The 10,639-nt window shown below is 43.7% G+C and overlaps 2 protein-coding genes across 2 annotated transcripts; both read right to left on the minus strand.

Annotated features, from left to right (window-relative positions):
* Nucleotides 1-463: 463 nt before the first annotated feature.
* On the minus strand, nucleotides 464-5,336 carry LOC130527436 (mucin-5AC-like). The gene is made up of 12 exons (XM_057035965.1): nucleotides 4,932-5,336; nucleotides 4,833-4,868; nucleotides 4,399-4,707; nucleotides 4,183-4,247; nucleotides 3,942-4,090; nucleotides 3,784-3,840; nucleotides 2,710-3,495; nucleotides 2,494-2,558; nucleotides 2,253-2,401; nucleotides 2,095-2,151; nucleotides 1,420-1,476; nucleotides 464-1,137 (listed from the first exon to the last, which is right to left on the minus strand). The coding sequence occupies exons 1-7, from the start codon at nucleotides 5,319-5,321 to the stop codon at nucleotides 2,819-2,821; spliced, it is 1,683 nt and encodes a 560-aa protein (XP_056891945.1). The 5' UTR covers nucleotides 5,322-5,336; the 3' UTR covers nucleotides 464-1,137; nucleotides 1,420-1,476; nucleotides 2,095-2,151; nucleotides 2,253-2,401; nucleotides 2,494-2,558; nucleotides 2,710-2,818.
* A 357-nt stretch (nucleotides 5,337-5,693) lies between these two features.
* Nucleotides 5,694-9,243, minus strand: LOC130526942 (uncharacterized). The gene is made up of 6 exons (XM_057034933.1): nucleotides 8,733-9,243; nucleotides 8,071-8,117; nucleotides 7,943-7,975; nucleotides 7,767-7,813; nucleotides 6,033-6,581; nucleotides 5,694-5,723 (listed from the first exon to the last, which is right to left on the minus strand). The coding sequence occupies exons 2-6, from the start codon at nucleotides 8,099-8,101 to the stop codon at nucleotides 5,694-5,696; spliced, it is 690 nt and encodes a 229-aa protein (XP_056890913.1). The 5' UTR covers nucleotides 8,102-8,117; nucleotides 8,733-9,243.
* Nucleotides 9,244-10,639: the final 1,396 nt, after the last annotated feature.

The raw sequence follows: 10,639 nt of genomic DNA on the forward strand, positions 1-10,639 counted from the left end.
TGTTGTGGTCCTGCTTGCTTCTTCCTGCAGAGGGTGTGAAGGAGCCGATAATGTGCTACAGCTGGCGCTGCAGGCAGACGCACCTGTAGGCACTCTACATCAGCCACCTATTTAAGGACGGAGTGCCTGTCTGCCAGTGTCAGAGAGTTATCACTTTCCAAATGGAAAATCTGATTCCTGTTACTTCGCTTTTTGATAGAACTTGTTGTAACGGTTCTCCCTGCCTGTTCGAGGTCTCCATGCCGCCTTGCTGGAGAGAAAAACGCACTGGACCGGACTCCCGCGTTTGCTTGGCGCTCTGTGCGCCCCGAAATACCTGGATGAGTGCTTCCCCTGCAGTCCAGGAGGACTTTTGAGTTGGACACTATTCGTACTGCGTTTGCCTGCTTTCAGGTCCAGTAGAAAACCCAGGTGTAACAATTATTATTAGTTTTATTATTTAGTCAAAGGGGCAGAGAGGCAGTTGAGTTTATTAGCAAAGATATTCATTTTTATTGTTTTCACATATTAAGCAAATATACCAGAGTAAACATTGTGCAGAATTTTAAATCAATAATAATAATGCAATAAAATCTACATTGTAACTTGGCACTTTTATTCTTGAATAAAGCTGGTTGGAAATGCTGCAGTTCATTTGAAGGACATGCCAGACCCCTGTAAAATTACAGGATTATCAGAACTGCATCTACATTTCTGAATAAATGGGTTATGCTCCAAAAGATGCCCTATAAGCTCAAATGATTATTTAAAAACTATCTTGTCACATGAAGCTGACATTAACTTTACATTCCTTCCACTGTTCACCAAGAACAGTTTCACTGGATGAAAATTTTGCAGCTGAAGCACATAATGTTTCAAGTAAGGAATGTTGTTTTAAAATCCTAAAATGTCCTATACTGCAACTAGTACCATATAATATACTTGTGTCATCAGAACATGAGCCTCTAATAAGTTAGTGTTGTGATTTGTGCCATGAGTTGCTTCTGGATGATTGTGACATGGTGAAGCAAAAGTACAAAGAAACAAGCAGCAATCAAAAGCCTGAGTTGATAAGAGTGTGTGCCACAGCCATCATTGTTAATGTAAATGATGTCAATAATCCTGTTGGGGACCAAGTTTCACTCCCTGATGTTGTAGCTGGAATATAAGAAAAAAAGGATTTCTCTGAGAGATTCATAATTAAAATTATTTCAGTTTGATTCAAAATCAGCTCATTTGAATGCTAACCTGAGTTCATAACTCATAAGATATATAATTAACTTAAACATGTGGATGTTTATGTTTGTACATTTTAATGTAAAATTTAGTAAATCACATAAATATGCCCTACATAAATTTATTTGTAAAGATATAATAGCTACTGTGAGCAAAATGGGAAGGTGTACAGAATAGTTCAAACATTCTTTGTTGCTTTCTTACCTGTGACAGTTGTGGTAGATTCAGCTGTGCTGACTTCAGTTGTAGTGTCGGTTTCAGCTAGAAATGAGTTTGATAACGGATTTATTTTAAAATTTTTATTCATGTGAATAATTCTGATGTCTGATAATGCTGTTATCGATTCCAGTCACAAAAAAATATAAGTGATTACAAATCACAATTAAAAAGAAGTTTCAAGGTTTTAAGTGGCATTCATCACTCAAAAATGCAATCACTAATCGCTATTAGATATTAATTTAATGCTTGCTTTCTATTTCTGAACACTATCATATAAACAAATGTTGCAGATATAAATAAGTTGTGGTTTTGAGGCTACTGGCATGTGTGGAATGCTAATGATGAAGAACAACATGTGCAACTGGCAAGAGTAAAAGGTTAGGATTGCTGAATGCCATCTGCCTTTCATGGTGCAATAATTGGTGATGAGGATTTTTATAAGGTTGTGTAAATATTTTGACACACAAAACAAATTGAACAATTTTAAGTGTGAGACTGTAAATAATTGATGTGAGACTTTAGTTTATTGAGAGTTTTTTTTTTTTTTTTTACACGTCTATGTTCAGCCTTTTCACCAAAAAGGTCTGATAAATGACCAAAAGCTAAATTAAAAACTATCATACAAAGAAACTACGCAGTAATTTTGTATGTGTTGTTTACCTGTTACTGTGATTGGAGGAGGAGCTGTGGTTGGGGATTCAGTTGCTGTCTGAACAACTGAAATACAACAATTAATTCCATTAAGTAGTTTGCCAACTGCATTTCATCTAAATTTAAGATGCAAATTTCAAATGTATTTACCTAGAAATGAAACATACCTGTTGCAGAAATGGATGATGTGTTGATGTTGAGGGAAAAGTTAGTGGTGGAAGCAGCATCAACCAAAGTCCGACTGACTAAACTGGTATTTGGTAGAGAACTCTCATTATTAAAGACCAGGTCACAATCTACCACGATGGATCCTTGTCTGCAGCACAAATATGATTTGAGAAATGGGTTCCTTATTACATGCTGTGAGGTGATTTGTGGGGTAAATCCTTCATAAGAAAATGGTTGTACCTAAAACTGTTGACAATGGTTCGAATAAAACGTCGTCCAAATTTTTCTGAATACACCTGGTCAAGCTGAAAACAAATTGTTCAAACAATAATGAGTTGAGAATAACTGACAGTTAAGTGGAGAAGTGATAAAACATGTCAGACAGATTTCCACAGGAGCCAACACAGAGAGAGACGGTCAACAGGAAAGACAGAAGGACAGAAAATACTTTCTTACCACTTGGGTCACTTCTTTTTTTAACTCCAGAAATGCTGGCGAGGTCTTGTTTGTAAGGTCCTGTGTAAAGTTCCGCTGCAAACTGAATCTCAAATTTATTTTTGGTTTGTTAGTGACTGAAGCTGTTGTGACCTCTGCTGAAGTAGGTGTGGTTGGGGAAGAGGTTGCATTGACTGGTGGTGAAGTTACATTGGCTGTGGGTGAAGTTGCATTGGTTGGTGGCGAGGTTACAGTAACTGGCGGTGAAGTTGCATTGACTGTGGGTGAAGTTGCATTGGTTGGTGGCGAGGTTACAGTAACTGGCGGTGAAGTTACATTGGCTGTGGGTGAAGTTGCATTGGTTGGTGGTGAGGTTACAGTAACTGGCGGTGAAGTTGCATTGACTGGAGGTGTAGTTGCATTGACTATAGGTGTAGTTGCATTGACTATAGGTGTAGTTGCATTGACTATAGGTGTTGTTGCTGACTGGCGGCGAGGTCGCATTGACTGGCGGCGAGGTCGCATTGACTGGCGGCGAGGTCGCATTGACTGGCGGCGAGGTCGCATTGACTGGTGGCGAGGTTGCATTGGTTGGTGGCGAGGTTACAGTAACTGGCGGTGGTGAAGTTACATTGGCTGTGGGTGAAGTTGCATTGGTTGGTGGCGAGGTTACAGTAACTGGCGGTGAAGTTGCATTGACTATAGGTGTAGTTGCATTGACTATAGGTGTAGTTGCATTGACTGGCGGCGAGGTTGCATTGACTGGCGGCGAGGTTGCATTGACTGGTGGCGAAGTGGCATGTGTACCTGGCAAGAGGAAAAGGTTAGGATTGCTGAATGCCATCTGCCTTTCATGGTGCAATAATTGGTGATGAGGATTTTTATAAGGTTGTGTAAATATTTTGACACACAAAACAAATTGAACAATTTTAAGTGTGAGACTGTAAATAATTGATGTGAGACTTTAGTTTAGAGAGTTTCTTTTACATGTCTATGTTCAGCTTTTTCACCAAAAAGGTCTGATAAATGACCAAAAGCTAAATTAAAAACTATCATACAAAGAAACTATGCAGTAATTTTGTATGTGTTGTTTACCTGTTACTGTGACTGGAGGAGGAGCTGTGGTTGGGGATTCAGTTGCTGTCTGAACAACTGAAATACAACAATTAATTCCATTAAGTAGTTTGCCAACTGCATTTCATCTAAATTTAAGATGCAAATTTCAAATGTATTTACCTAGAAATGAAACATACCTGTTGCAGAAATGGATGATGTGTTGATGTTGAGGGAAAAGTTAGTGGTGGAAGCAGCATCAACCAAAGTCTGACTGACTGAACTGGTATTTGGTAGAGAACTCTCATTATTAAAGACCAGGTCACAATCTGCCACAATGGATCCTTGTCTGCAGCACAAATATGATTTGAGAAATGGGTTCCTTATTACATGCTGTGAGGTGATTTGTGGGGTAAATCCTTCATAAGAAAATGGTTGTACCTAAAACTGTTGACAATGGTTCGATTAAAACGTCGTCCAAATTTTTCTGAATACACCTGGTCAAGCTGAAAACAAATTGTTCAAACAATAATGAGTTGAGAATAACTGACAGTTAAGTGGAGAAGTGATAAAATATGTCAGACAGATTTCCACAGGGGCCAACACAGAGAGAGACAGTCAACAGGAAAGACAGAAGGACAGAAATTACTTTCTTACCACTTGGGTCACTTCTTTTTTTAACTCCAGAAATGCTGGTGAGGTCTTGTTTGTAAGGGCCTGTGTAAAGGTCCGTTGCAACCTGAATCCCAAATTTATTTTTCGTTTGATAGGGACTGAAGTTGTTGTGACCTCTGCTGAAGTAGGTGTGGTTGGGGAAGAGGTTGCATTGACGGGTGGTGAAGTTGCATTGACTGGTGGCGAGGTTGCATTGACTGGCGGCGAGGTTGCATTGACTGGCGGCGAAGTGGCATGACTGGCGGCGAAGTGGCATTGACTGGCGGCGAAGTGGCATTGACTGGCGGCGAAGTGGCATTGACTGGCGGCGAGGTTGCATTGACTGGTGGCGTGGTTACATTGACTGGAGATGTAGTTGCATTGACTGGCGGCAAAGTTGCATTGACTGGCGGCGAGTGGCATTGACTGGCGGCGAGGTTGCATTGACTGGTGGCGAGGTTGCATTGACTGGTGGCGTGGTTACATTGACTGGAGATGTAGTTGCATTGACTGGCGGCAAAGTTGCATTGACTGGCGGCGAAGTGGCATTGACTGGTGGCGAGGTTGCATTGACTGGTGGCGAGGTTGCATTGACTGGTGGCGAGGTTGCATTGACTGGTGAGGAGGTTGCATTGACTGGCGGCGTGGTTACATTGACTGGCGGCGAGGTTGCATTGACTGGCGGCGAAGTGGCATTGACTGGCGGCGAAGTGGCATTGACTGGCGGCGAAGTGGCATTGACTGGCGGCGAGGTTGCATTGACTGGCGGCGAAGTTGCATTGACTGGCGGCGAGGTTGCATTGACTGGCGGCGAGGTTGCATTGACTGGCGGCGAAGTGGCATTGACTGGCGGCGAAGTGGCATTGACTGGCGGCGAAGTGGCATTGACTGGCGGCGAAGTGGCATTGACTGGCGGCAAGTGGCATTGACTGGTGGCGAAGTGGCATTGACTGGTGGCGAGGTTGCATTGACTGGTGAGGAGGTTGCATTGACTGGTGGCGTGGTTGCATTGACTGGAGATGTAGTTGCATTGACTGGCGGCGAAGTTGCATTGACTGGTGGCGAAGTTGCATTGACTGGTGGCGAGGTTGCATTGACTGGTGGCGTGGTTGCATTGACTGGCGGCGAGGTTGCATTGACTGGCGGCGAGGTTGCATTCACTGGCGCCGAGGTTGCATTGACTGGCGGCGATGTGGCATTTACTGGCGGCGAGGTTGCATTGACTGGCGGCGAGGTTGCATTGACTGGCGGCGAGGTTGCATTGACTGGCGGCGAGGTTGCATTGACTGGTGGCGTGGTTACATTGACTGGAGATGTAGTTGTATTGACTGGCGGCGAAGTGGCATTGACTGGCGCGAAGTGGCATTGACTGGCGGCGAAGTGGCATTGACTGGCGGCGAGGTTGCATTGACTGGCGGCGAGGTTGCATTGACTGGCGGCGAGGTTGCATTGACTGGCGGCGAGGTTGCATTGACTGGCGGCGAGGTTGCATTGACTGGTGGCGTGGTTGCATTGACTGGTGGCGTGGTTGCATTGACTGGAGATGTAGTTGCATTGACTGGCGGCGAAGTTGCATTGACTGGTGGCGAAGTTGCATTGACTGGCGGCGAGGTTGCATTGACTGGTGGCGTGGTTACATTGACATGGGGCGGCGAAGTTGCATTGACTGGCGGCGAGGTTGCATTGACTGGCGGCGAGGTTGCATTGACTGGCGGCGAGGTTGCATTGACTGGCGGCGAGGTTGCATTGACTGGCGGCGAGGTTGCATTGACTGGCGGCGAGGTTGCATTGACTGGTGGCGTGGTTGCATTGACTGGAGATGTAGTTGCATTGGCTGGCGGCGAAGTTGCATTGGCTGGCGGCGAAGTTGCATTGGCTGGAGGCGTAGTTGCATTGGCTGGAGGCGTGGTTGCATTGACTGGTGGCGTGGTTACATTGACTGGTGGCGAGGTTGCATTGGCTGGTGGCGAAGTGGCATTGGCTGGTGGCGAAGTGGCATTGACTGGCGGTGAAGTGGCATTGACTGATGGCGAAGTGGCATTGACTGATGAGGAGGTTACATTGGCTGTGGGTGAAGTTAAATTGGCTATTGGTGAAGTTGCATTGACTGATGACGAGGTCGCATTGACTGGCGGTGAAGTTGCATTAACTGTTGACATGGTTGCATTGCTTGGTGTTGAAGTTGTATTGGCTTGGGCTGAAGTTGCATTGGCTGTTGGTGAAGTTACATTGCTTGGTGTTGAAGTTGTATTGGCTTGGGCTGAAGTTGCATTGGCTGTTGGTGAAGTTACATTGCTTGTTTGTGAGGTTGTGTTGGAAGTTGATGAAGTTGCATTGACTGATGACGAGGTCGCATTGACTGGCTGACTGGTGTTAAGTTGCATTAACTGTTGACGAGGTTGCATTGGCTGGTGGCGAGGTTGCATTGACTGGTGGCGAAGTGGCATTGACTGATGGCGAAGTGGCATTGACTGATGGCGAAGTGGCATTGACTGATGGCGAAGTGGCATTGACTGATGGCGAAGTGGCATTGACTGATGGCGAAGTGGCATTGACTGATGAGAGGAGGTTACATTGGCTGTGGGTGAAGTTAAATTGGCTATTGATGAAGTTGCATTGACTGATGACGAGGTCGCATTGACTGGCGGTGAAGTTGCATTAACTGTTGACATGGTTGCATTGCTTTGTGTCGAAGTTGTATTGGCTTGGGCTGAAGTTGCATTGGCTGTTGGTGAAGTTACATTGCTTGGTGTTGAAGTTGTATTGGCTTGGGCTGAAGTTGCATTGGCTGTTGGTGAAGTTACATTGCTTGTTTGTGAGGTTGTGTTGGAAGTTGATGAGTTGCATTGACTGATGACGAGGTCGCATTGACTGGCTGTGAAGTTGCATTAACTGTTGACATGGTTGCATTGCTTGGTGTTGAAGTTGCATTGGCTGGTGGCGAAGTTGCATTGGTGGCTGGCGTAGTTGCATTGGCTGGTGGCGTAGTTGCATTGGCTGGTGGCGTAGTTGCATTGACTGGAGGCGTAGTTGCATTGACTGGAGGCGTAGTTGCATTGACTGGAGGCGTAGTTGCATTGACTGGTGACGAGGTTGCATTGGCTGGTGGCGAGGTTGCATTGGCTGGTGGCGAGGTTGCATTGGCTGGTGGCGTGGTTGCATTGGCTGGTGGCGTGGTTGCATTGACTGATGGCGAAGTGGCATTGACTGATGAGGAGGTTACATTGGCTGTGGGTGAAGTTAATTGGCTATTGGTGAAGTTGCATTGACTGATGACGAGGTCGCGCATTGACTGGCGGTGAAGTTGCATTAACTGTTGACATGGTTGCATTGCTTGGTGTTGAAGTTGTATTGGCTTGGGCTGAAGTTGCATTGGCTGTTGGTGAAGTTACATTGCTTGGTGTTGAAGTTGCATTGGCTGCCAATGAAGTTACATTGTTTGTTTGTGAGGTTGTGTTGGCAGTTGATGAAGAGAGAAAGTTTTACATTAACTGAAGTGCAGAAATACCTTAATCTTGGAAAGTACAGTATACAGTGATGTTATTACCTGTAGTGTTTGTGGCTGATGGACCAATTAGTCCTGTTGTGATGCAAAATTACAGTGATAAAATTGATGTTTTTCAAAATTTCACTGGTATCCACATAAGAATTGCTTGTGCACATTAAAGAAAATACCTGCTATCAGAAAGAACACAATGGGTCCCATTTTTCTTGTTTGCTTTCTGTGAAATGTAAAAATGATATGTAATATTTTATTTTTAGAGAGAGAAAATACATGTGCAAAATTTAAGAAGTCAAGAGATAACTTGTCAAATATGCTTCATCAGGTACTACATAAGTATGTCTTTTGAGGAGATACATTGTCAGTATAAAGTTTTTGATGTCATTACATTTCAGTTTTGTTTTAGATTTTTATCTTTTTGTTTCACAACCAATAGAACCCTAAACTAGTTCTCTGTAAATAATTGTGAAAATTAAATTAAACATGAAAAAAATCCTCATTTATATTTTGATCTGTAAGTTAAACACATCGCACTTCAATTTGAATGTTAATGAATACTAATCTGTGGTTACATGTAGCTAAAAATGTTCAAAATTTTCCTAAACGGATTTTTAACTAAAGTCAATTAACGAAGACTAAAAATCCATTTATAGTGAAAATATAACCAATTCAGGAATTAAAACAGAATTTGGATCCATGCTCATACAATACTGGAAAACCTATTTGCCCTGATCCCATTTTAAATGAAAAATGTATCTTTAATTTGGGGGGGTTGTACATTTTTTGAATGCTACATTTTATGCAGTAACATCAATAAAAATAACAAATTTCTTACCGTAATCAAGTCCCAAGTGAAACAAATCAGGTGTATTCACAGAGATGTGCCCATTGACACCTTATGCCCTTGAATAAGAAAATGCCTTTGAAGACTTCCTTTTAAAAACTGTGGTTATCAGGATCAGGATCTAACAAAACTTGTAGAACTTGTTCTACTCCATGTATCCGTTCACATAAATACCCACTGCGCTCATTGGACAGAGGTATAATCATGGCAATTCATCACAAACATTAGGGAGAAGCAACAGAAGATGGATGGTAATTCCTCCAAAACTTAAGAGTTCTACACAATGAAGAGAATTATTTTATCTTGTTAGCATCTTTTATCTTGTTTATTACTCACTACCACTTCCCCACCCCCGTATCAATTGCCAGTCTTGACTATTAATAGTGGTCAGTTAGATGTGGACAGAGATGAAGAAATACAGGATTTATGTGAGACAGTGGGTGAACTTCGGAGACAGGTTAGAAGGATCAAACAGGGACAGGAAGAGGTTAAAGATAACTTAGGAAAAATTGAATTTAGAGAATTTCTGTTTTGGGTCTTGTGCAACCAGGGTTGGTGAAGCTATGAGACAGATATTTCTGATATCTCCAGGAGCAATGCAGAACTTAAGATTTAAGTGGGAGGAAAGTGAGGCGGCACATTGGTTCCTTATGAGGTGTAAAGAGGAATGGATGTGTGCCACAGGGTGCCATCTTGGCTCAGATAATTTACACACCACTTTGTTCCGTCAGGCCATAATTTTAGGACTTCCACAGTTAGTGAAAGAAGCCATGGAAGGAAATCCTGACCTTCCAGGCAGTACAACAGATGTCAGAGAGAGACATCTCTCTCACCACATCAACACATTTAAAGCTAAACAACAGGGAAAGAAAGAGGGGGTGATTACAGCGCAGGAACAGCTCTTAAAAATGCAGTTAGATGAGGCACGGAAAAAGCTTAATGATAAACGAAAGGAAGAAACAGATGGATCAGCAGTTTCCTCGGCAGTTGCAGCCAGATCCGTTAGGTCCGCAGCAAAATTTTGTTCCGATAAACCCGTATTGGGTCAGTCCAAGGGGAGGCATGTGTGGGAGACGCGGCGGGCAGAGATATGGCTTGATAGGCGGGTACTTAGGCCGAGATCAGTGTCATGCCTGCAAAGGGTATGGTCATTGGCAAAGGGACTGTCCATATCACAACTACCCGGAGGTACTAGGCAGTGTTCCACCATCTCATGGAATTTATCAGAATTTATCGGAGCTGATTTTATCTGACACCGTCGAGCTTGTGGGGTTCTCAGGAAGCCCAGAGAGACTGCCGTTTTCTGTTCCATTAGTGACTCGTTTTGCTGGACAGACTGTGTTGCACCCCTTTGATTTCACCACATTGCCCTATCAACCTGTTGGGACGAGATCTCCTGGTGAGGACAGGAGCAGCTATTCTGTGTGGAGATAAAGGTCTTTTGGTGCAATTTCCTAATGGACTGAAACTGAACTGCTGCATTTCACACCAAGGTGTGAAGGGACAAATGCTGATGAGTGTGACACCCTCTCCAGAACAGGGGGTGTGGGTGGACATTTATTGGGGAGAACTTGAGCCTGAGACCTCACCTGGTGTCGGTGTTGTGGCACTGTTTCAGAGCTGGAGGCCCTGGTTGTCGATGCTGGGTCCCTTTGCCCCGCCAGTTGATCCCTATCATGTCACTCTGTTTTACGACCGTAAGAATAATGAGGTGTATCAGGATGTGTTTAGAGAAAGGTTATAGGGAAATTTCTGGATGATTACATCACCGTGTTGGTGTGTTGGGCCTGAGGGTGTGGCTGCGCAGGTCGACTTTGCTGAACATGTTGAAATGTTGTCATTTCTGGGTCTCACGAGCTATAGTAAACATTTTATTCCTTCATATTCAGAAAAGACTA

Source organism: Takifugu flavidus, chromosome 6 (assembly GCF_003711565.1).
Source record: "Takifugu flavidus isolate HTHZ2018 chromosome 6, ASM371156v2, whole genome shotgun sequence".
Taxonomy (NCBI): Eukaryota; Metazoa; Chordata; class Actinopteri; order Tetraodontiformes; family Tetraodontidae; genus Takifugu; species Takifugu flavidus.

What these genes read in the sequence shown, in the direction of transcription:
- LOC130527436 (XM_057035965.1), bottom strand. Translation starts at nt 5,321, where the DNA reads ATGCCACTTGCCGCCAGTCAATGCCACTTCGCCGCCAGTCAATGCCAC. An exon ending in AAAAAGAAGTGACCCAAGTG is followed by an intron (nt 4,248 to 4,398) that starts GTAAGAAAGTAA and finishes ATTTGTTTTCAG; the next exon opens with CTTGACCAGGTGTATTCAGA. An exon ending in ATCATCCATTTCTGCAACAG is followed by an intron (nt 3,841 to 3,941) that starts GTATGTTTCATT and finishes GTTGTATTTCAG; the next exon opens with TTGTTCAGACAGCAACTGAA.
- LOC130526942 (XM_057034933.1), bottom strand. Translation starts at nt 8,101, where the DNA reads ATGGGACCCATTGTGTTCTTTCTGATAGCAG. An exon ending in TGTGTTCTTTCTGATAGCAG is followed by an intron (nt 7,976 to 8,070) that starts GTATTTTCTTTA and finishes GCATCACAACAG; the next exon opens with GACTAATTGGTCCATCAGCC. An exon ending in CTTCGCCGCCCCATGTCAAT is followed by an intron (nt 5,724 to 6,032) that starts GTAACCACGCCA and finishes CTTCGCCGCCAG; the next exon opens with TCAATACAACTACATCTCCA.